This window comes from Trachurus trachurus, assembly GCF_905171665.1.
Source record: "Trachurus trachurus genome assembly, chromosome: 15".
Taxonomy (NCBI): Eukaryota; Metazoa; Chordata; class Actinopteri; order Carangiformes; family Carangidae; genus Trachurus; species Trachurus trachurus.
This window is the reverse complement of record NC_139906.1, coordinates 11237077-11263592: the sequence shown is the minus strand read 5'-3', so window position 1 is coordinate 11263592 and position 26516 is coordinate 11237077. Positions and strand designations below refer to the sequence as shown.

General features: G+C 41.1%; 1 protein-coding gene across 2 annotated transcripts in view; it reads left to right on the top strand.

Moving 5' to 3' along the window:
* Nucleotides 1–26516, top strand: part of LOC310998465 (adenylosuccinate synthetase isozyme 2) — a 37970-nt gene that overhangs the window by 1772 nt on the left and 9682 nt on the right. For both annotated transcript variants that reach the window (XM_083988522.1, XM_083988523.1), the window contains exons 2-8: nt 14202–14304; nt 15804–15872; nt 15979–16029; nt 16205–16271; nt 21845–21952; nt 22462–22543; nt 23781–23907. In XM_083988522.1, coding sequence (XP_083844648.1) covers nt 14202–14304; nt 15804–15872; nt 15979–16029; nt 16205–16271; nt 21845–21952; nt 22462–22543; nt 23781–23907 — 607 coding nt within the window. The remainder of the gene's footprint in view (nt 1–14201; nt 14305–15803; nt 15873–15978; nt 16030–16204; nt 16272–21844; nt 21953–22461; nt 22544–23780; nt 23908–26516) is intronic.

Genomic DNA, 26516 nt, shown 5'->3' with positions numbered 1-26516 from the left:
TACCAAGAGCTAAAAAAGTCCTGTGCTGCAGGAAGCTTTTCCACAACCTGTTTCCTAACCCAACAGTTGCTTAGGCTATAAAGTATTAGTAACTCATGTATTAACAGTAATAAATAATACTATTCATCAGTGGAGTCCAACACCACATTGGTGTTAATCTCACTCCAAAATGTAAACACATTTGGACTAATATTGCCCAATTTGAGTTTATTCATATCACCCACTTCTGTTTAGTTCAACCAGTTATTGACCTGTATGTTTGCAGAGGTGATTTTACATGATGTATTGTTTCCTGTGCTTGACTGTAGCCATATATGTACACCATACATACACAGAGACCTACTTTGGGGGGCTCATACATGCACTCTTAACCCAAATTAGTTGACTTTACTCGCAAATCGCGTGGAAACCCGTTGCCCTATACCACTTTAGTTTTTTCACAAGCTGAAACTAAACAAGTCAAGTTGTATTAACATGGAACTCTAACTTTTTACACAAGCTAAAACTAAACAAGTCGAGTTGTTTTAACATGTTACTCTAACTTTTTACACAAGCTAAAACTAAATATGGCGAGTTGTATTGACATGAAATTCTAACTTTTTGCACAAGCTAAAACTAAACAAGTCGAGTTGAATTAACATGGAACTTTAACTTTTTACACAAGCTAAAACTAAACATGTCAAGTTGTATTAACATAGAACCTTAAGTTTATATTTATTACTGAAAATAATTAAGATAAAACTAGCTAATATGACTAGTTATTGCTACTCATAATTTATTACAATCACTGTATTTTCCTCTAATTTAGTTTTGATTTTTTTTTTGTATGAAATGTTTCAATTAAATTGGATGGAAATAAAGAAACACCTTTAAATGCTCCAATACATTTTATTTTTTTAAGAAAAATGGCAAAACACAGCCAAAGTTGTTAGGACAAACTTAACATCAGGTCAACCTCGACTTGAAACAATTATGTGTGTTGGTGTTAAATGTGTCTCAAATTCACAAGAAAAAAAAAAGTGGATTTCCCCTGAGATTTAAGTGGTAAAATCCATTAAAAAAAAAAAAAAATCACAAGAAACCGCCACTCAGATATCCAATTCCATCTACCGGTACAAAGACTGATGATGCAACAAGAACTGAAACAATTGTGTCTTAAACCACCACTCAGATATCTAATTCCATCTACAAAGACTGATGATGCAACAAGAACTGAAACAATTGTGTCTTGTGTCTTTCTGCTAAAACTTTTAACAACATTTTTAATTTTCACAGAAGTGACAACATTCAGTGTGCTTCCTACAGCATTTAAGTGTGTGTAGGTGTGTATGTGTGTCAGTGTTGTTTGTGAGTGTGTGGGTGTTGTACATGTGTCTGTTTGCTTGTTTAATAGAAAATAAAAAATGTTTACCCTACAGGTCAGAAAGTGTTATTGCTGGTGTGGCAAAAAAAAAAGATAGCTTAGCTCAATAGCTTCTTACAGCAAACTTGACATCTCTTTACATTGCAAGCTGATTTTTCAAAGTCTGTAGCTTTGGCTTTAGGTCAGTGTGGCCCAACGAGAGCAATACCTGTTGGATGAACTGAAATGTGAGCTTCATAGTCTTGGGGTAGTTAAGATGGAGTGCATATATGAGTCCAAACAGAATGCACATGGCCTTTGGCAGATCTTGAATGTTGTCCATGACAACTTCTCCCTCATTGATGATTTTCAACGAGGTTGGAATGAGATGCTGGGAAGATGCGAGCACAGCACCTTCACGTTCAATGAGAATTATCCCAATGTCCAGGTCACGAAAGGAATCATCATCAGTGTCCTTCATAAAGAATAACAGAAGAGAACAATCATCAAATTAGATTTCTCTAAAACACTATAAGATTGTCATGGAAAAAAAAAAATAATGGTGAAAACATTAAGAAAGCAAGAGCTTACTTACAAAACCTGCTTTGAAGAAGTTTGTGGGGTTGTCCCCAAGGATGATAGGAAGCCCTCTGAGCACCTGTGTCCGGATCGCAGTTGGCTCTGTAGTCTTTTCGGGATTAAACACAATAACACAAGTTAGATAGCTAAAATGAAAAACAAATAATGATCTATAAGAAAGCTTAACCAGCCAAGAAATGTTTGGATTGAATAACACAACTAATAGAGTAGGACTGTGATATACAGTAAGTACATAATGTGTATGGACCAACCTTGGTCTGTTGTGAAATCTGTGTCAACAACTGTCCAACATTCCCTCTCTTGTTCTGTGCTCCATACTTTTGTGCGCATTAAATGTGGAATACACATTAGTGTGAAAGTTGCAGCCATTATATGGACACTGTACTCTGTGATTTACCTTTAAATGTGTACTGCGCAGGTGAGTGAGAAAGACTGCTTCTGTGCAGGGTGCAGAAAAATCACATGACTGACAGTGAAAGGTTACTTGAGCAGTTTCACTCAGTTGTGCACCCTGGGTTTTCTGGTGAATCTTTGCTAGGTGGACCTTAAGTGCATTAATGAAGTTGAATGTGCACACACATTGTTGGTGTAAGCAGGGAAATGGGACAGTTCTACCATAGTTTCCGTGTTTTAACCTATAATGTTTTAAAAGGTAACCCCTTTTCTCACACATAAACTCACAATACTTACACTTCCACAGCATCTTCACACCACATTGATCTGAAAAAATAGAGAACAAAAAAACTTTTAGCTTAACAACTCAGCTCAGCAATGTCACTGTTGAATATAATAAGTAATAGAACCGAACGAGACTGTGTTACAGGGAAAACCGCATGTAAACAAGCATGTATGAGAGAGTGAGTGAGAGGGAAAAAGAGAGCGGTCAAGTGGATAAATGCGCTGCGCACAGCACCCCGTGTGAACAACATACACTTTCACAGTGCTTGCTAAACTCCGTAGCCCCGACAGCTATTGAACGGCTTTTCTACTGCGTAAAATGACAGTAATATTAATGATACAGTCGCGCAAACCTGCCGTGTGTGAGCCGTCCTCAGACTGTTAACACTGAGCTAACATTAACATTTAGCCGACACAATTTTGAGTGGACATTAGCTAGTGTTAGCCTATTTACACCATGCACAGTAAAGTAACCTTACACAGAAAAAAAAGCTGCGTCAACAAGTCACCCCGACAGCGATTGAACGGCTTTTCTACCGCGTAAAATAACGGTAATATTATACAGTCGCGCAAACCTGCCGTGTGTGAGCTGTCCTCAGACTGTTAACACTAAGCTAACTTTAACATTTAGCCAACAACACAATTTTGAGTGGACAGTGTTAGCCTATTTACACCATGCACAGGTTCGAACAGTAACTTATCCAAAAACCTATCCAAAGTTCCCACAAAGATAACAATAGTTATTTTACATACTAACCGTTCCTCTCGGAGTAGGTTGTTTCCTGGTCAGAGTAACGTTAAGTCTGCAGCCGCTTGTCCAGAGCAGGTCCAGAGATGTTATTGCTCGTCCCGCCAAGTGTAGAGCACCGTGGACGCACAGTTACGCTGGCCTTGTCACATGACCCGGCAGGTTTTTGAATTAGGCCCCTCCCTTTTCTTATGAAAGTTAACATACCAAGTTATCTCTACTAAACATGATTAGTGCAATGAATCTTTCAGCTAAATAGTCCAAACAACTAATGTTGTTTAGTAATGATAGCAGGTTTTTACAAAACATAAAAGAATAAGTAATGATCACTCAGATGTTTAATTAGAAACAAAATCTGGGTTTACAGTGTGTGCCGCCTTATCATGTCAAATAGGCACTGATGGGGTGAGATGTCAAACAAGAAAACTGCGTACGTGATAATAACAATGTCAGGGTGGACAAATAGTCACTGCTTCTTGCTGAAGCCAATCCAACACGGGGGAGTGAGGGGTGTGTACAGTCAAATTACATAATAACATACAGTGTGTATGAAGAGGTGTCATGTCATGTGACCCCTTCACTGGCTCTGTATCAGGCCTCGGTCAGCATGTTTAATTCGCAAACACTCTGGTTTCCTCATGCAAAAAATGGGGCAGATAGGGGACCCTTAAACACCACACGCTGGTCTCTCTAGCTGGGTTTCCATTACAGGTTTTCACAAATAAAAGCAATATTTCTAATAATTTCGAAAAAGTACAATTGCTATTTACAGGTGTTTCCATTGGAAGGTGAATGAATTTCATCTTGAGTGACGTGTAAATGCAAAAAAAAAAGTTTTTCCATTACACTTTTGCGATACACTTTGATATCAACACATCTGAAAAACCACCTCATGAGAGCGTAAAAATGTTTTGGTGATATTTGAGAGGTTTTTTCAGTACGTAGGTGTTTCCATTACCTGTTTTTATTGCGATATTTAGGTTCAGCACATTTCTAGGGGTAATGGAAACACAACCTCTGACTCTCTCCTGCTCTGTACCCTGCTGCATGCTGGGAAGATTCCTCTTCCCCCCATTCTGCCAAACAGTAATACGTGAGACAGTGAGTAAAAGCAGTAGAGGGGGTGGACGGCCTAAAATGTTTAGAAAGGTTGTGCTGCTGCGATGGCCTGCAGCCACATAGTTAAACCACATCTTACTCCAAGAAACAAGCTGAAGTCCAGCCAGTTTTTGTCGAGCATTGGTCATATTTGGTCTCTGATGTAAAACTGTTTACACTGTATTTATTTAGTCATCCTGTCCTCCAATAATGGTAACGGCACGTTTTGGCAGTTGTTAGTGTCTGCACAACAAAACATTTATGAAGAACTAAGATGAGGTCAGTTTGGCTTTGTGTTTCTACAGTGATGTTGAGGAGTACTTCCTATTTTTTGTTGCCTCTCAGTAGTCTGTAGAGTCAGTGAATGTGTCGCGGTGACGGTCTCTCAACAACACATGATCTGTGCTGCAATGTTAGCACTTTCTTCACCACAAATTAGGATGTCGATACTTAAATGTTGCTGCATTCACACACACACTACAGTTTCAGTTGTCAGTACTAGGAGAGCATTGGTTTCTATTTATCTGTGCATGGCATGAAAATAGTTGTTCATTTACACATCCAGCAGTTACAGAGAAGCATTATCGTTCATCTGGAGTCATGTTTCTGGTCACCTGATGAATGTGGCGCTGATATTTTCTCTCCTTTATGGCTCTATTTTGGTCTCTACCAAGTCCTGAGGGGAAGTGTCTGGCTGCTAAATGCTCCAGTATGTACGTACATCAGCTGGTCGCTGACTGCGTCGGCCTCTTTAGCTGAATATAGCTTCCTACTGCGGCTAACACTGATGATAAGAGCGCAGTAAGAGTGAACCAAAAGGTAAAGGCAGTTAAATAAGCTGAGAGTAGATCCAGTCACTATATAGGAGTGGGACGCTGTAGTCCACACTCCACACTATCATTTAATACATTGTAATTTTAAATACTGGTGGTTTGAAGGTTTGAATCCTGCTTGAGAAATTGACTGCCACAGTTGACATTTCACGCTGTGTTATTTTGACAGTGTTAAGTTAGGGCTGTGACAGATCGGATTCATTTGTTTAAATTTGCTTATTTGTCTTTTTTTCAGTCACATCATTTACAAACCTTTTCTTGTGCATGCCTTGGACAGAGCGCTTGAAGACTAACGTCCCCGTCAGCTGATGAATCTTTGAATGAAGACCTTTAGTCTTGATAGAATAAAAATGCCAAACTTGCAAAATAACAGGATAAAAAAGATATAATAAGGTTCAGGTAGTGAGTGTTGGTGTGACAAATGATTATGTTTCATGAAACAGATGTATTAATCAAGAAGACAATCGGCAGATTAGTCGATAATGAAAATGATTTTCAGTTGCTGCTACCCTTAAAGAGGAACTGTGCAAGTCCGGTTGCTTTTCCAGTGTTTTGCTAACCCTCCTCTCGGCCATGTGCATTTTGTTTACAACAAAGCCGGTGAGAAATCAATCAATAGAGCGGTACATAACGTTATATATCATATACACTGTTACAATGTGTATATTTGTGTATAGTCTTATCTATCATAAACAAGAGATTACGGGTTACGATGTGCGTTTGTGTCGCGGTGCTGCAGAAACGAGAGCTGGGACACCGAGTCGGAGGCTCTGATCTTACAAGGTTGGTTTTCAGCCAAGAGGCGCTATGAGGAAGCCAGAGAGCCTCCATTCTCCCTGTAACAACTTACGAGTCATTTAAAGCTTGTTAATTAAGGTAAAAATGTAGCATAGTTGGGCTAAAAATCCTGCATAGTTCCTCTTTAAGACGACTGTCCGTCCGTCTCTAGGCTCCTTAATAACAACAACACTTCCAGGCTCTCTAATGTGTGGCCTGCACGTCTTCTCTCTGTGGACCATTAGTTCTCTCTGTTGATAACAAGTTGACATAACAGAGATTTCCCTGAGCCCTGGAGCTTCCTTGTGTCCACAGTCTTGCTAAAGCTGGAGACGTGTAAAAATACCACATGGTCGTGTCCTGCACACCCACCGGTCCCCTCCCCTCCATACATTACTATGTGCAGCGCTGATAGCGTTGATCTTTTTATAAAACGGGCTTTGCCAGCAGTCCTGGCGTCCGTGTCCCTTACCGTGGAGAGACCTCTGAGATCCTAGAAGTCACAGCTGGGGTTTCAGAGTAACGAGGGGGTGTGTATCTGCAAACACATGTGTGGCAGCATCGTCATCATTGAGAAATATCATGTGTCCATATCAACTAGGGTGTGGTGCTGCTGTGTTGGTTCACTAAACAAAGTTAGAAGACATGATGGATAAGTTACAGATGTCAAAAGAGTAATTTATTGCATTGAAAGTAAAGTAAGCAAAATCCAAGTAGAAATTCCTAAGATCTTGTTTCGCCAATGTGTGTTTTGGTCATTTAATATGTTTGTAAATCAAATCTATTCGCTGGCTGAACTATAAAATTATTATTATTATTTGAATTTCCTCTGGAAAAAGTATAATGGGTAGGCTATTTGTGAATATCTTCTGACATTTTAGAGTCAAAGAATGACTGAATGATAAAATAATCTGTTTTGGCTGTTTCTAAATTATCTCTGGCGTTTGGCATTTGGGGTGGAAATGTCAGCGTGGCTGTTGGCCCTGTGATAGGGTGTGTGGGATAATGTGGTGTCTCCTCTCATCAAAAATGACTGAAGAGTTAAAATTATTTCTGCCTATGTCACTTTCATCCAGCAACATGGTGAAGTGCATGTTGTTCAACGAGATCTGGCTGGAGAGCTGTGCACTTAGTGGTTGGTTGAAGCCTGTTGGAAATGACACATTTGTACAGGAAAACACTCGAATTAGGAAGTTTTGGTATGAAGGCAAGTACAGTAGATGGACATGTGGTTAAACAAGCTCATCAAGTTATTGTGTCAAACCTGTAGGGGCAGTTTTCTTAGGCATCTGTCATATTTACCCTGTGGGTTTAGTGTTGTAATGATACATGGTTTATAAGAGGCACCTATGTGTATAATAGCTTAGTTATAACTTTAGCTAGAGCTGAGGCTCAGTTGGAGCCCTCCCACTGCACATTTTAGTAAATAGAGATTTAATTGGAACATCTAATGAAGATATATTGTGTGATGATTAGTTTTTAGAAGGACATGATAAATTGTTTGCAGAAACATCAATCATGGGAGGAAGTGTGTCTCCGTTTTAAAGATCGAGACAAACTTCTGGTTATCTTGATTAAAATCTGACACACGTTCACACACACACACACAGTAAAACTGTGGTGACGGTTTGAATACATGAAGTGATTTAGACAGGATGGTGATGTCAGAGCGTCCTGGACACAAGACGTTGATTTTTTGGCCTGATTTTCAGATGTTTATTGTCAAAGTTAAATATAGTCATACACTGACAAGATGGCAAATAGCAGAGCGGCCCACACCTCGTAGAAAAACCTCGATGTGACGCCACGAGGCTATGTCTATATCTTTACTTCCGGTCTATAGGGTGAGGGTCGCACAGAAAGCAGAGGAGAGAAACATTGCAGTGAACTGACAATAGTAGCTTCAGTTTTTTTAGAATAACATCTAAAGTGTTGGTGGTTTCCAGCCGAGCATCAGGGCACGAACCTGAGACCTTGAACCTATTCAGGGGGCGGTTTCTGTTTTCACCATGGCCATGGCACCCTGCTGCTCGGAGACACACTGTTGTACACAACATGTGTTTTATGCAGGATAATGAACAGGCGTTTCGGTCCCATTCTCTTTGATTCAAGAAAAATCCTTTTTTTTTGTTTTGGGCATTTTTTTCCTTTAATTGATAGTTTTTGGTGGAGAGAGACAGGAAATGGGGAGGCAGAGAGAGGGGGAATGACATGCAGCAAAGGGTCGGGGTTGGATACGGGGGCCGGCTGCAGCGAGGACTATAGCCTCTATACAGGGCGCCTGCTCTACCAACTGAGCTTAACGACGCCCCAGAAAAATCCATAATTAATTGTAGTTGTAAAGTACATCTACATCATAAATTGGGCTGCAACTGTTTAGCTAATTAATCTTTTTTTTCTTTTTTTTTTCTAAAGTGAAACTGCCAGATGCTGATCCTCAATTGTAATAAACTCATTTATACACAAAGCGATCATTCAGGCAGTCAGGTCAGGAAATTAAATTGGTGATTAAAAATAATTATTTGTTTCCCTTTTGTATGCAAATGTGTTATATGAAGATAAAATCATTTCCCAAAGTTTTCCCAAAGGTCCTGATATAAAAACTCACAAGAACAAGCCAAGACGAAAGAATACACATCCTATTGCACACAACATAATACAACCTCAGCAACAAAACAAACAGTAAGTAATAGTTTATTACTGAAAACATGTACAATTTGTTCTAAGATAAGAGACAGAGTTGTTTTTGAGGCAAATGCAGAGTCTGCTTGCTGAAAAACTGCCCTCGACAGGAACGTGCATCAGCTGTTTTGCATGAATTTACCTCTAAAACAACTCAGTCTCGTAACGTTCTGTTATTATCTCATAGCGTGGTGAATGTGCAGGTCACAACTAGTCCACGATAGCGTTTTGGAGTTGTTGGATTGTGTATTTGATGAGTTTGATGAGGGAAACCAAGAAATCCCATTAGCCTCTGTAGCGTAGCTCTGAGCAGCTTGCGGCTCTGCTCCGCTGTTCTAAAAACAGCTTGCACCGACAATTAAAGCAGAAGTAAGTGATATATTTGTGTTAATATAAGTCTTAAATAGTTATATCTTCCGACATCAATCACTTACATAGAGTGTTTGGACTGAAACACGGGTCTCTCAGTCCCTCTGCTCTGCTCTGAGCCGAGGAGAAAACATTTATCGTATCCTACAGTTTTTATCCAATGAGGAGAGAGAACGGCATGCAGGGCTGTGTGTGCAGCCAAGGAACGCCGTGAATGTGGTGACGTAGCGACGAGGACTGTTATGGTGCGTTCAAGGCAACTCATAACTCGTGTTTCTCCGACCTGTGAAGTTGTACCAGTTCGATCTGGTACGAGTTCACGGGTCAGAAGTTACGAGTGGCCGTTATAGTGACTTTCACAGGTAAAACAGGTCGGAAAAACACGAGTGGGTTGCCTGGAACGCTACAAAGTCGTAAGTTGTGACTTGAAGCTGTAATTTACGATTTCAAAAGCCTGCCTGGAACGCAGCATTAGCCCAAAACGACCGGATCGCTTACTTCTGCTTTAAAGGTAACGAACCTATTGCTATGACTATAGGGATTATGGCAATGGGCCAAAATGTTGAACTATCCTTTTAACGAGATCTCCGTTCTATTATAGTGATGACACGACAGTGAGCCAGCAGCACGACTGGTACCAAGAGGAGTTTCAGACATTACTCATTTTATTACTGACACCTGTGCTTTTTTTCCTACCTTGACATGTGGAGATGTGGTGGTTGTCAATAAGCACAAAGGTGTTCATCATCGTCAACGTGCACAATATTAAATCACCAGAGTGAACCTTGTTTGGTATTCATGCTTTTCTTTTTGGCACTCGAGAGGCAGCGGAAACAATCTGTAATAACAACATCTGACATATCATCACCTTATAAAGTTGATGTGATGAGTTTGCCCATTTACACACACACACACATACACACACACACCCAGCGGACACACACGTTCCTGGCCACCTGTTGTAAATGTGAATGTCCCCCCTTCCCTCCCCTTTTTAGTTTCTCACCTTTCGTCTCTGTTTTGGTTTCCAGTAACAGCTGAGGACAATTTCTGTCCCTTTGGCTTCTCTCTCACCTCATGACAACGAGGCGTGAAACCAAAACAATGTGCTGAAAGTTTCTGCACAGCTCCTTCGAGTCGAGGATGATCATTATATTCAGTACGTTTACACAGTACGTTAATGTTCATCGCTTGATTTGAGCGTCTCGTCTGAGTTATGTTCTTGTCCCAGTTTACATGCAACAGGGAAAATCAAATAATTGACAGGGTCCGTCTCCTCAATAGGTGGCGATATGTGTCGTTTCAACAGGTTAATACAGACCCGTGTCCACTTGACTTTTCTGTCACGTAGTAAATAACTGGAAATAAATAACAGTTGCCGATCCGGGCTGAAAATATATATGAATGACTCGGGTCAGGTCGGACTCTCTTGTTTTATATATACAATAACACATCTTCTCGCTGTGAAATGGACTGAATCGGTGCTGACGCATCAGCACAGGCCGGTTCGGGCCGGTTTCTATGCCACACTTTGTGCCGTCTGTACTGTTGTGAAGCATGCGCACATGCATTGTCCAGTTTCAGTCTGATGAAGGCGTTTATACATGCAGAAGAAAACCAGTTTCCAAACGCATTATCTCGGTGTGTAAGTCAGATTTGGAGAAGTCTGGTATTAGTCGGACTAACGCGTTTACATGCACTTCAGTTGTTCAGTTATAGTCGGATTAAGGCAATAATTTGTTTTTTCCTCAACTGTCATGCACACGACTGATTCTCTTGTTCTCGTATTTCTAATCACCTGTAAACCGTGTTTGCCCTTTTTGTTTGCTGAGGATTGTCAGACCCCTCAGGAGAAGGTCCGGCTCAGATAGCAGGTCTTAATCATTCAAGAGGTACTAGATGGGGATGTCACGATTATAGATTGATTATGCATGAATTAAGAAGTATCTATTAATATAGGACCAATTATTAATCCTCCAGGGGAAATGTTTGAAATATTCAAAATTATCGCATTTTTAGGTTTATTTTAATTTTTCAATTTTTTATTTTATTACAAATTACACACTAACATTTACATTTACATTAGATTAATTACAAGGGTAAATTAACCCAGTATCTGTGCATTTACAGTACCTTTACTTTGGCGTACAAAGACGGGTGGGTATCCTGCAGGTGTTGATAAATATTCGACATATTTCCTCCTCGAGCTGCTACTTTTTCGTGCATGTTTTACAGGATGGGCGCATCCGGTCGGTACAGTCTCTGTTCTGCAACTCGCACAGAACGAAAACAAAGTTGGTTCCGACAAAATCTTTTTTGGAAAGTGACGGTATTTTGGGATCTTTACGATTTAATTAATTGTGATGTTTAATACAGGTGATTAATTGTGAAAACAAGTAATCGTGACATTCCTAGTACTTGATAAACAGTATCAGTTTATCAGCCTGGTGTTCAGCCTGTGATGTATTTTTGCCCCCCTGGGCCGCGTTGGACCACCTCTTGCTACCCTCCCGTTCCGCAGCGGGGCACAGGCCACACGCACAAGAGCCAGAGATTGAGTATCAGAAGTTGAGTTTCTCGACATGGGAGTAAGAAGCCGATCATGGGACTTGTATGAGAAGCGGAGTTAGGTTCTGTGTGTGGGGGCTGGGACGGATCGTAAAAGCATCTAAAAAGGAGCTAGGCATCTGCCCCCCCCCCCCCCCCCCCCCCCCCTCATTCCCACCCCTCTCCACCTTCAGGGTACTGCCGTGTCCAGGAATAACCCCTTGTGGCCGAAGCACATGCTAGGCTTGATTTATACCCACCGGCTACAGCATTAGGAACGCATCCCAGTCACAGGACAGACTTGTTGAGTTGGCACCGCAGGTTAGTGAGCAGTGACGCAAGCTGCCGAGGCATGAATGGATCTGCAGCTGCGTTATCATCATAGCAAAAAAAAAAACACAACTAAACATAATACCTAGAATACTTTCCTTCACTCATCTGTCCCTTCCTTTTTTCCCTCAGGTCCTTATGTCAAATCATCCTCTTGTTTTTTTTGGTTTTATTTTCCATTTGTGTGTTTGTATCTTAGCGAGCTGCAGAGTGTGACCTCCATGGCTATGAAATCTAAAGCGTAACGTCAACAGGGGCAAAGCAGGTCACATTGTGACGCTCTTCTGTGAGGACTCGCTGTTCCTTCTCCAGGCCCCACTTTTGCATTTTTAACTCCTCTCTCTCTCTCTCTCTCTCTCTCTCTCTCTCTCTCTCTCTCTCTCTGTCAGTGGTGCTAAATCATGCGCAGGCCTGCACGCATCATCCACATTAGCACCTCAGTAGATGCATATTGTCTGTAGGCTTTGCATGTTTGAACGGCGCACATGTTCTCCCGTTGAGACTGAAACATGTAAAAAGGCCTGTGCAGTTGTTACAGGTGGCTATTACACATATACAGTGTTTCTTTGACTCCAGATGGTTAATTTAACTCAACTTATTAAAAAGCATGAGGAGAAACACTGGAATACAATGATATATGATTACATAAACACACAATAAGGCAGTGGTTCCCAATCTTTTTTGGCTTGTGACCCCATTTTGACATCACAAATTTCTGGCAACGTCGGTCAATCAAGATACGCCAGCTCAAATATTTTTACATGCTGTATTTTACTTGAACTCGATTTATATCCAAGAAAGTGAAAGTATAGAATACAGTTGTTTAAGATTGTGTGTGGTGTTTTTAATCATCATTTTAAAAAGAATAATAATTAGTTAAATAGTAATTTTTTGTATCAATTACTAGACATTTCAGACGACCCCACGTGGGGCCCCGACCTCAAGGTTGAAAAACACTGCTATAAAGGCTCAATCCTGTGTTTTTTATTCATAACCCGACCCCTAAAAAACACAAAACAAGACGCTATACTATACTGTGGCACGTCATCGTATGGATTGTCAGAGGAGTGGTAAAAAAGTAAAATTTATTCTCCACTGCTGGATTTACGTTGAATTTTGTACATCATACTGTATGCTGTAGCAGACATGACAATGTGTGACTAAAGGTGCAAATCAACAGTAATGAAGTAATGTATGAAAACATAACAGCTACAGCTTTTTGGAAATGGTGCACATGGTGGTGATTTTAAAATCCTTATTAAAGGCGAAAATGCTAATATTTAGGTCTATACTTGGAGTTTGTCATGCACCAGTATTTCGTCATTGATTAATCTCTGAATCCATGCAATGAATATGATATTCCCAACTCAAGGTGATATTTTCCAGAAATCTTCTTTACTTCAACCAGCAAAGACATTAAGAAAAAAGTTGGAGAATCTCAGCTCAGCATTTTTGCTTTTGTGTAACAGAGCAAGTCGGATGAATTCTATTAAATGTCACGTGTTGTTAAAAAGTTTCTCATGAGGTCATGGCCTTTATCTGACAACAACAGGTGAGTCAGACAGTTGTTAAAATGCACGCCGACGCCGTAGTGAAATGTGTAACGAAGTTCCAGCTCGCCCAGTCGGAGCGGTTCATTTATCGGCTAAGAAGCGATAGCGTGTGATTAAACTTCCTTTGTTGGAGCCTGGTGATGGATGGTGACTGTTCTTTTTCTAAATGTATGCGTGGGGGAGCAGCAGGTCCTGACAGGACACGTCCTTGGTTTGGGATGTCGATGTTGAGACTGGAGGGATTATCCCCGTCACGTCCACACACACAGACACACACAATGTTCAGTTCACAGAGCCAACTCTCCGTTTGCCTTTTCCCTCGTTGCTCACAACAACATTTTGTCAGTTCGTTTACATTGAAGTCGAACCTTTAACTTGAGATCTGAGTGCACAGCGAGTCTCTAAGCAACAGCAGCAGAGACGCAGACACACACGACGACTAACAGACGGGTGGACAGTGGTTTGTGTATTTGCTTGTTGCTACCTGCCAAACTATTTTCCCTCCCTCGCAGCTCCACTGAACAAAGTTGCAGAGCCCACATCGGCCTCATGCCTCGTGCGTTGCTCTTTTTTTTTTCTTCCTTGTCTGTGTTTGTCTCCTCTCATCGCTCGTTGTTTTCTTTTTTTTTTTTTTACCTCTGCAGGGCGGCAACAATGCAGGACACACTGTGGTGGTCGACTCGGTGGAGTACGACTTTCACCTCCTCCCCAGCGGCATCATCAACCCCAAGGTCACTGCCTTCATTGGTGTGTAATGTAACACTTCACACACACACACACATTCATACTCAGATCCAAGGCCGTCCTTTCTTGCTGTTTTCTTGATGAAGCGATGGAGAGACTTGTCGCCGCTCTCACAGCCTCCATTTTGGCGACAGCTCCACAGAGTGTGTGTGATCAGCTTGACTCGGAGCCAGACTGCAGACGGCCACGCCACATCCACTCATCTGCAGTAACTTCATTAGCTAATGGCGTCTTACTCTTTCTTTCTTTCTTTTTTTCTTTCTGGCTCCTCTCTCCCTCCGCACATCTGCATGATGCACTCTATGGCCGTATGATCCGTCGATACTTAATCACATCTCTGCTTTTTCCTCGTCGAGATGCGGCGCATTAATGCTCCTCTGCAGCCTGGAAACACTCAGAGTCTTGCAGCAGAGTGCAGCAAGTATGACATGCACCTGGATCGATGCTGCACTTTGCATTATTATTATTTTCATAGTTTTTTTCATAGATTTGTTCAAATATTCAGTTTAGATTTTTACAAAAAAGCTTGTTTAAACAGCGACACAACAAATGTACGAGGTGCTACACACATACATACCAAACTAAGCTCCAATGTTTTTATTACCAACACTTGAACCACACCTTGTCTTTCTCAAGCACATGTGACAGATGTATTCTTGTTGTTCGTCTGCAGTACATCCCACACCTGGTAGTTATCCACTATGGATTGTGATTTAGTGTCTTTACCATCTTCATTTTTGACCTTATGAAGCTATAGACGTTAGAGATGTTTCTACAGTTCAACCAGGACAAACAGAAGTCACTGGTTCTTCTCAATATCACATTGCACCTGAAAAATGCATCTTACCATCTGAAGAACATTGTGAGAGTGCGACCGTTTGTCTCTCAGAGAATCGACTACACTCTGTTATTATTTGCAGGATTGACTATTGTAATGTTACTGTATGTTCTGTTTTCTGGTCTCCCCTAATAAAAAAATCTCAGCTGACTGCTCCAAAACTCAGCTGCTCGGAAAAGAGTCTCTGTGCAGGCTAACTGTCTGCTTCAGAAATGATTTTAAGATTTATGGGGGTTTTTTTGTTCTTTTTTTAAAGCTCTTAATGTTCTTAGTCCTACTTACTGTATTTATCAGATTTGTGCTTTTATCGTACAGTATAAACCTCCAAGAACCCTCTGGTCTTCTGGTTGTGGTCTTATAATTAAACCCAAAGTCACAAAACTCATAGTCATGTGTCTTTTGATCACTCAGCAGAAAGAACCAGCTTTTTTGTCTGGCTTTTTATTAATTTTTTTTAATCTACTTAATCTAAGTTGTTTTATTTATTTGTCTTTTTATTCCATTCCAAATTCTTTTCCTTTTAATACAAGACTATTGATGTTGGCTTTGATTTAGTGGATCAGAAGCCAGAAATCTGTGTAAATGATGTTTAGTTACTGAGTATTTGATGTTTGGTTTTTTTTTTTGCATTCATTGTTGTTTTGCTTTATTTATTTTACCTCAGGCAATGGTGTCGTGATCCACCTTCCAGGCCTGTTTGAAGAGGCAGAGAAGAATGAACGCAAAGGAAAAAGTGAGCGACTATGCACACTTTAAAGACACACTACGCAACAACATGTGACTGTGCTTTCATGTGCAGTTTGGAGACTCACAGTGTTTCTGTGTTTGTGTGTGTGTAGGTGTGAAGGGCTGGGAGAAAAGGCTGATCATCTCAGACAGAGCTCACATTGGTAAGTCCTCCCAGGTCCAGGCTTGGACTTCTTTTATCTTTTTTAATCTATGTGTGAATGTTTTTGAATGTGTGCATGCAAAAAAAAAAAAAAGTGTGAGGGTGTGTGTTTGTGTGTGAGTCCTGCTTCTTTGAGGTGCGTGAGAGTGTGTGTCCCCTCTCTCCCTCCTCCGCAGTGTTTGACTTCCACCAAGCGGTTGATGGCGTTCAGGAACAGCAGAGGCAAGAGCAAGCAGGCAAGAAGTAAGAAACCTGTCGCTTTGAAAAACGGCTGCAGCACACATGCACACACACACATGTACACACATGTACACACACACACACACACATGCAGGTTTAATCAGCCGTTGCATACAGTATGTCCTGGGAAAAAAATGTTGAGTAATTTCAATGGATTTCGCTGTTGTGAGTCACCACCAACACCCTGTTCGACATTTTTGTGAGGTGCAAACACCTTTGGATGTTGATCAAATATTTAGACTGTGTTTGCAAACAGCATGGAGTGTAAAAGGTCACGGATTTTTAAAAAAAACTTCTTGCTTTGCTCATCTTTAATCGTTTAAGCCAGGGGTTCCCAAACATTTTAGCCCACGACCCCCAAAGTAACGGTGCCATAGACTGTGACCCCCACTATCTCTGGAGGTGACATGCAATAGGCGTATCCAAACACAGGCATAACAACTACATAAAAGAACAGAACAGCCTTACAACAAGGATATGATTTACATAGAGCAATTTACTCTAAGATAAAAGCAGAATACCTCAGTCCAAGTAATATCCATGTAACCTAGAAGTGAACATTGTTGCTGTCATGTGCAAACTCAATTTTGACACATTACATTAGAAGAAGAATATCTCAGTCAAAGTAATATCCATAAACCGTAGTACTGAGTAAACATGTGAACGTTGTTGTTGTGAAACTTTACATTTTGGGACTTTGTTTCAGCGTTAATCTCTCCTAATGAGAATGTTTAATTTTGGAGACAGCAACTCGGAGATCATCTTCCACGTTTAGACACGATCTGTTGTCAACTACTGTAAAGAAGAGGAGGAAAATTCATTTGCATGGTTTTATTTTAAATTTTAACTAGTACTTTTATCTTTTTTACTATTACAGCTAAATTTCAAAGGAGGTTAAATCGAAAGCAACTGGACTTAGTTATTTGTCTTATTTGGACTTAGTTATTTCCTAGACAAATAACTAAGTCCAGTTGCTTTCGATTTAACCTCCTTTGAAATACTATGACCTGGACAAATGAGAATATGCACCGGCTCATTACAGCTAAAATACACTCTTGGTGCCTCGCGACCCCCCTTGGGGTCCCATCCACCACTTTGGGAACCCCTGGCGTTACTGTGCGTTCACACCAAAAGCTTCCAGAGCTTCCAAAACGCAGGAAGTCATTCATTTTCAATGAGAGCCCGGCGACTTGAGCGACCAAAGCGTCAACTGCCGTCAGCTGCGCTTACAAAGCGTCACCAGACGAGAAGTTGAGTCTCGGTTAACTTCATGGTAATTAGCTTTGATGCAGTTTGGCAGCAACCAGTCAGAATAGAGGTGTCCTTTGGCTCCTTTAATGACCAGCGTGATCGAACTTTGACATCAGTCACGTGAAGAGCAACCAAAGCGGCTACAAATATTTTGCCTCTTTGGAAGCTTTTGGTGTGAACATACAGTACAATAAGCCACTGTCATCTCTAACTGACAACAGCTGATCCACTGTCTCCATTACAGATAATGTTTGGCGTGCGTTGCAGATGACGTTAAGTCCATTCACATTTTCAATGACAATCAGCCGATAATGAACCCTATACTGCACCAATATGTGTTCTCACAGTGACACTAGTGCATATAATGTGAGTGCTGCTCTGCCTGCAGAGGTCAGACTGACCTGAGCTGTCGAGCAGGTTACAAACAGAATAAACCAGTCTGGTTCCTGTTTGGACTCATATTTTTAGACTCTTCACAAAAGTCTGAAGTGTTTCCTGTAGTAAATCAACGTATTCTCCACTGTGTTTCATTCCACACTGTTTTAAAAACAATTTAGCTCTGGTGCATTATTTTGCCCAGGCAGTGAACCAGACCGACGTATGTGAGGAATGTTAAGCCGAGTCTGAGGAGCGCTCAGAATATTAAGCTCAAGAGAGGCCGAGTGTATCCCTGTTCAAAGCTGGGTTGTCTTTACCAGCTCAGCAACCAAAGCCCCGAACACCCAGCCAGCTACTCTGTGTGTGTGTGTGTCTGTGTGTTATATAGAGAGAGAGAGAGAGAGAGAGAGAATGCATTTCCAGCACGGTGCCTTAATGGCACAGTCATTATAAGCTTTCAGCAGGTTGCTCAACAAGCTGGTGGATTTGCCGTCCTGCTGCTGCTGCTGCTGCTGGTCGTCAGAGCAGAGTTTAGTCACTGGGCTCCAGATTTATAGAAAATTATATAATCAGGGGAAATTTAGTTTTGTAAACTTGTATGTTGAAGTTTGTAAATATTAACTGCACCTGCTGCCAGCCTTCAGGCTTAATTAAAGTGTTTCTGCCTGAAAACTCTGTTTTACAAGTCTGTACACGGTCTGAGATGTTTCCTGTAGCGATTCTTTTATGAACTGTACAAAAAAAAAGCTAATATCTAGAAGATTAAAGACCAAAGAGAAACAATCATTTACCTACAGAACTCTATGGCTACGTTCACACTTCAGTTACAAGTGACCTCAATCCGATTTTTTTGGCTCAAATGTGACAGACATGTGATATACGATTTGCTTTTGACAGTGTGAACAGCACAAGTCGCATTGAATCTGACATTTTCGAATCAGATTCAGGCCACTTTCAAATGTGGTCCTGAATCAGATTCAGATCCGATTTTTTCCAATGTGACCCCAGTGTGAACAGCTAAGACGGATTTGATGCGACTTTTACGTCACTTTACTTTAGGTTTTGTTTTAAGAAGCGGCGGCAGGACCACATACTGTACACACGCCATGCACACACACAGCAATAAAAAAAACGGCTTGATAAAAACATCGGACAATTTGACGTGCAGCGGTGTGTGTGTTTACCGACAACAGAACAGCTGTAGTGAGAACGTGGGCGCTGAAGGAGAGGAGATTATAAATAAAAAGGACACTTTGGGTTGTAATAACCTTGTTGGCATTGTTTCTTAATAAACTGAACGCTGCTTTAGGAGGTTTAAAGTAATGGTAGCCTAACTGAAACTAAAATACAGAGTTTGGCTCTTTTTCTTCACTCTTTTCCTCCTCAGCAGCTGCTCAGACATTTTCCAGCTTCCATTTCACAGACATTTCGAAATAAAAGTGAAAATAATCATTCCCTCTATGTTTCCTGTACAACAGCTGTTGCGCCTGGCGTCGTTGTTATTGTTCTTTTGTGCGTGCGGGTCAGTTTGGAGCCGCAAACCACTCACACTGGAATCTGATATACAGTAGGCCACATTTTAGATGGTAATGTGAAGCCAAACAAAAAATCTGAATTGAGCATTAAGGCTTGTAGTGTGAACGTAGCCTAAAATGTAATGTAAATATGCATAAACATCAGTTCAGAGTTCAAAGAGGATCTTTATAAAACCACCGACTTAGAAGCTTAAATGTACCATTTACAAAATGTACAAAACCCACAGAACAAGTGAAACCAGCTTATATGTTCGTTGACTTATCATTCATTTCATGTACTGTATAACACTTTGTTTTAGTAACTATAGAAACACAACACACATACACCTGTGTAAAATGTTGTCCTTTGACATGACACAGCAGCTAAGATCAGTGTCGCATCTGTATGTTCATTTTGAGGACACTCAGTTGTGTGTTATATTTCACTCTGTTGCATGTCTGTGGATCCATTTCTTCCTGTGACAAACTGTAACTGTGTTTTATGTTTTTATTATTTGTTGTTGGTTTGCTGTGTTTCTATTTCAAGAATTGTATTTATTCATTCAGAGACGTTCTGATTTATTTGTCCGACAGCTACGGTTCATTTTCAAATCAAGATTTCACCCCTTTTTTTTTAGTCAACACAAGAAAATGCAGAGTCTCTCTCCCTTAACTCAGGTTTCAATGTTTGTGAGCAGTTTCTTATCTAAAACATTTGCATGTAAATAACTGTATTGGTTTTTTTTTTAGCACTTCCTCCTCCACCACCACCAGCAACACGTCTCTAAAGTGTGTTGTTGGTCTGACTTTTGGTTCATGTTCACCGAGCTCATCATTCACACGTGGAGTCTGAATTCTGCATGTTTCTATTAAGACTGCTGCTAATGATGAAACCCAATAAGCACATAGGATCTCTGGCTATTTGCATTCAGTAGTTTGCATTTGAGAGAGATGGGGGGAAGGGGGAGTGGGGGTGGGATAGGGTGAGAAAATGTTGCTGCGCCAGGTCCTTCCTTTTAATAGGCCGAGCTACAGTAGGAGAGGTGCTCGTTGACTTGTGTCATATGTAAATGGTTAACTAGTTGAACATGTTATTTGAGAAGTCCTCCTCTTACATAAAGAGAGCAAACTGTGTCCATAAAAAGTCGACCGAGCTTCACAGTGATACATCTGTGTGTGAGGACATTTTAGTGTTGAGACTAATGAGATGCAAAAAAAGAAAAAGGGTGACGGTGACAGTGTTGAGCAACAGCACTGAGCTGTTCAGATAAGTTTCTGTCACATGTTTGCACTCACTGCTCAGTCAACAGCTCTTTCCACTCCACCAGGCTGTGGTTAAATGTCATGTTATAGGTATGAGAAGGTAGATCTAATGTCCACTGTACACTAAAGAGAACTCACAGCTCCAAAACACTTCCTGTTTCAGCTCTTTGGTCCTGTGGGTCGGCCTGGATGTGTTAAAGACAGGGTTCATGGAAAACACATGGAAAATGAGAAGAAATAGTCAAATAGTCAAATATCCTGGAAAAGCTTGAGATGTCCTGGAAAATTATTTTTCACAGAGCTCTGTTTGACTTTTTCAGACCCCACCAAGGATTTCTTTCCCCAAAAAAGTGCCTAGCGAGGAGCAACAGAAAGCTGTTGTAGACCTGGTTTAAAAACAAAAACATGTTTGCATCGTTCTATGAAAACTTCGTCATGATTTCTAAGCATGTACCGTAAGAGATTATTTCATAGATAAGTTAGAGACATAGACTGCACATCTTTAAATCAGACTTCTGGAGGTGAGAGAGGAATAAATGTAGAAACAAGCTGGTTAAATGTACAACAAAAAAATGAACAACAAAAGAACAGTTCTCCAAAGCATGAATGGGACGGAGGATGTGTTAGTGCAGTGTTTTTCAGCCTTTCACCTGAAGTCTCTAGTAATTGATAAAAGAAATAAGATTTAGTTTTTTTTAACTAATTATTATTCTTTTTAAAATTATGATTAAAAACACCACACACAATCTTAAACGACTGTATTCTATATTTTCACTTTCTCAAATAGAAATCGAGTTCAAATGCAGCATATTAAAATATCTGAGCTGGCGCATCTTGATTGGCAGCTGCGATCACGTGACTGACTGCACATGGTCGCCAGAAATTTGTGCTGTCAAAATGGGGTCACGAGCCAAAAAAGGTTGGGAACCAACCACTGTATTAGTGTATGTATGGCGCACAGTAGTAACATGTCTGTCAGACTGTAGCAGCTGGAAAAGTGTGGGAGTGGGAACCCTGTAAGAGCTCTACAGTAAAAAATATGGATGATATGATGAATCATGAAACTTAATCGAAAGAAAAACATGTTGTTGTAGATTGAGACATCACTTGTTAATTCTACATCTATTTTTATTTCTCCCTCTCTCTCTCTCCTCACTTGACCCTGTCCAGCCTCGGGACAACGAAGAAGGGAATCGGCCCGGTGTACTCGGCCAAAGCTGCGCGTAGCGGCCTGAGGATATGTGACCTGCTGGCCGACTTCACCCAGTTCTCCGACAGGTCTGTTCCAACAGGACGGGATATTAAATGTCTGATGGAGGGGCCGATGAAATCATTTACATTTAAATGTGTTTGATCGTTGAGTAAGGATTACTGATTAATTAAAGTCCATGAATAATGTATTTGTTTATGTAATGTTTTACCCTTTGCCTTTCGAACTGGTGAAACTTCACCTGCATAGAAATATTCAGTGAAAGTTGAATGATTAAAAGCAAGACTAATCTTAAACTGCTTTATAAAACTATCAACAACAGTTGTTTTCTTAACAACTTCAGGCCAATGAAAAAATCAATATTGAACTTGACTGACTGGTTGAACCAAACTCCTCAGCCCCTCCAGTAAATAAAGGCTGTTTTGTTCCAGCATTTAGTTCCTGGTACTTGTGGTTGATATGGACCAGTGCATCTCTGAAACGGCACGGCATGGCACCAGTGGTTTTATAAACATGGCGTCACACAAGGTGCAGGTGGAGGAAATAACTAAAAACTGACGGCTGCCACCTGTTGCAGGTATAAAGCACTGGCCCAGCAGTACAAGGCCATGTACCCGACTCTGGAGATCGACATCGAGGGAGAGCTGATCAAATTAAAGGTAATAGAAATGATGAGAGAAAACTAAAAAACATTTATCTTTGCAGTTAAAGGACAGTTGCATGTAAATTCAACCTGGAGCTGTAGTTTCATAATATTTTAGGTCTAAAAGAATGAATCTGAAGATTTTCTTGCATGCAGTAGCTCTGTCTGTCCCCACATCGCCACAGTAGTGTATAATGGGAGCGGACTAGGCTGACTTAGGCTGTTTAGGCTATTTACATCCCACAAAACCACAATTTTTTCCACGGACAACGTCAGATGGCTTCACACATACACCAAGGGGTTTGTTTACTTCAAGAAAGTGGACATGTTTGTAAACGTAGCTGTAACACAAAGTCTCGCACAAAAAAAAATAAATAAATAAAAATAAAAATAATAGATCAAGTTGAAACGCTCAGCATGTTTCTAGGTAGAATAAACCATATAGCCAGATTTACTCTTACTGCTATGAAAACTTTGAGCCTCTGAGTTGATATTCCTTTGTTGATAAAACAACTGAGCGCTTCAGAGAGAGAGAGAGCATCAACTTTACTCTCGCTCGACTTTGTATTACAGCTACATTTTTACAAACATGTCGGCATGTCTTTGAGTAAACAAACCCCCCGGTGTATGTTTGAAGCCATCTGACGTTGTCTGTGTAAAAAAAAATATGGTTTTGAGGGATGTAAACAGCCTAACAGCCTAAGATCTGTCCGCTCCCATTATACACTGCCCTGGCGATGTGGGGACAGACAGAACTACTGCAAAACAGGAGTAATTAACTCATTCATTTGAGAGAGAGACAGTCAGTCAGACACAGAGACAGGGAGAATCATTGCAAAGTCAAAAATAAAAGGTTCAAAAGAGAGTTCTGCTTGAAAATGTCTCCTTCACTTTAAACCTGTTTTTCTCAGAATTATCCTCCCAGAATGCTGAATTTGGAGAAAACATGCTGTATTCAAATGAGGATAACTAAAAAGTAGAACATGCTACAAACTCACTTTTTTTCATGGTGAAAGTAGAGAGTCTCCCCTTTCATTCGAGATATTCTGTGTCATTCTCGTCATAGCACAACATATTCTGTGGCTGTTTGAAAAGTTGTAGAAATCCTCAAAAGTGCTGGCACTGGCTGTACACTGAGGGAAATAACCATAAAATTTTCAGCTTCATTGTTTTCAGATCTAAAATATTATGAAACTAGAGCCCCAGGTTGAATTTCCCTGGAATTGTCCTTTAACATTCGTCTGATTTTGTAGGACTACGTGCAGCGGATCAAGCCCATGGTGAGAGACGGCGTGCACTACATGTACGAGGCTCTGCACGGTTCTCCTAAGAGGATCCTGGTGGAGGGAGCCAACGCGGCGCTGCTGGACATAGACTTCGGTCAGTACATCGCTGTGTGTGTGTGTGTGTGTGTGTGTACGTGTACGAGGGCATGTGCACGCCTGACTTACTTACTCCAATGTTTGGTTCCCTGTGTTTTCCAGCTCTCCTTCTGATACTAAAAGCCCAACGTGTCTGTGCTAACCTGAGAATAAATGTCATTTTGTACTTGCAAAGCGCTGCTCAGTGCATCTGCAGCGACCCAGTGATGTCGCCACCCCCTTCAAACACTTAAAAGCTTTCTGATGATGCTCTTTACAAAAAGCCTGCTCGGAGCTCAGACTAGGAACGACGGTAAGTTTCGTGGCTAACCGCTACTGACGTGCTCCGGCATCCGGCTGGCTTGACGTGCACGCTCACAACGTTGAAACCACCTCACTGTGCATGAGCACGAAGGCACCTTTTTATCAGCAGGCTGTCAGTCAGGATCACAGAGCGATCGATACATCCAGAAATATTTCCAGCAGCTGATGTTTGGAAGCATGACACTTTTTTCTTTTTTTTCTCTCTCTCTCTCTGTGGTAATAACCCCAGACTGAATTCACTCAGCTCAAACATATTGTAGTAGCGTGTCACTGTAACGGAGCAGGACTGTCATTACTGAAAACAGCGACAGCACCGAGCAGATTAAATTACAGTCGAGGTTCAGTGCTGGTTATTATCAAAGCACCATGCCTGTAATAACTCTGCTGGTGTCTGGCGCCGTGCCCTGTTTACTGATGGTTAAACAGTCTCTCACTGACGGACTCTATCCGACTCGATCCGCTCTTATTAGAAATCCTCAACTTAAAAGAAATTTATCTGTAGAATAAAAAGATTAAAGAAAATAAAAATAAAACATGTGCTGGTGAGGTAGAAACCCACTCTGGGCTTATCTTTAAACCTCACCTACACACAAATAACAAAGCAAAACAAAAAATAAACATATACTTTAGCTTAAAGGGATAGTTCAACATTTTGGCAAATTGGCCCATTGTCATAATCCCTATAGTCGTAGCAGTAGGTTCGTTACCTTTAATTGTCGGTGCAAGCTATTTTTAGAACGGCGGAGCAGAGCCGCGAGCTGCTCAGAGCTACGCTACGGAGGCTAATGGGATTTCTTGGTTTCCCTCATTAATCTCATCAAATACACAATCCAACAACTCCAAAACGCTCTGGTGGACAAGTTGTGACCTGCACGTTGACCACGCTATGAGATAATAACGGAAAGTTACGAGACAGAGTTGTTTTCGAGGTAAATGCAGAGACTGGTTGCCGAAAAACTGCCCCCGACGGGAACGTGCATCAGCGGTTTCGCATGAATTTACCTCTAAAACAACTCAGTATATCACTATATATACTCCTCAACTCACTCTTATCAGGACTTATTTTGAATTTGGGAGCATGTAGGTCGTCGTTGTTCAGCTAAAGAGCACTTTGGCAGGAGACACGGCTGCTGATGGACACGCTGGCTGCTGCAGAGATCGAACCGCTTTCTCCTTTTGATTACACAACAGCCTCTCTGAACACGGAGGATGATCTGCATGCAGGCAGCTTCCAAAGGAAACACAGTCTTTGTTTGCTTTTTTTTTCCTTTTCTTTTATTGCGGCGGTCGAAACGCACAAAAGTTTTTTGAATATCTGAGTCAGAGGTGTTGTTGTAGCCTGGGAGTGGTTATTATTGTCACCTCTGGGACGTCCTCGGGTACGAGCAGACAAAAAGACATACCAGTAAAAATTGCTTTCAGCTTCTCTGAATGTTTTGTTCTGTCAGATGGGAAGGGTCCTTTTTTCTTTTCAGGCAGCTCAGTGATCATTTTACTCAAGTCCCCAGGGAGGTATTTCACTTCATTGTGTGAACTAAAGTATTTGTCTAATCAGGTGTACTGTCAAGTGAATGATGGAAGGAGCAGAACTAGTTGGCCGAGCACTAGAGCAAACACATCTGGGAACAGCCCGTCGCGACGCAATCTCACAATCACTTTGCCAAGCCCAAAACCACTGCAGGCAAAAAAAACAAAACAACGTTAAACAAGCTGATAAGATAAGATGAGAAATGAGCTTCCTTCTTCAAACTGAGAGAGAGTGGGAGGGAACGGGTGGAGGAGAAGATACTGTAGTTTAACGTCATGTTTATATGTTTTCTTACTTAAAGGGATAGTTTAACATTTTGGCAAATCAGCCCATTGCCATAATCCCTATAGTCATAGCAGTAGGTTCGTTACCTTTAATTGTCGGTGCAAGCTATTTTTAGAACGGCGGAGCAGAGCCATGAGCTGCTCAGAGCTACGCTACGGAGGCTAGTGGGATTTCTTGGTTTCCCTCATCAAACTCATCAAATACACAATCCAACAACTCCAAAACGCTCTGGTTGACAAGTTGTGACCTGCACATTCACCACGCTATGAGATAATAACCGAACATTATGAGACAGAGTTGTTTTCGAGGTAAATGCAGAGACTGCTTGATGAAAAACTGCCCCCGACGGGAACATGCATCAGCGGTTTTGCATGAATTTACCTCGGAAACAACTCTGTCTCTTAACGTTACATCTTTATCTCATAGCGTGGTGAATGTGCAGGTCACAACTTGTCCACCAGAGCGTTTTGGAGTTGTTGGAATGGGTATTT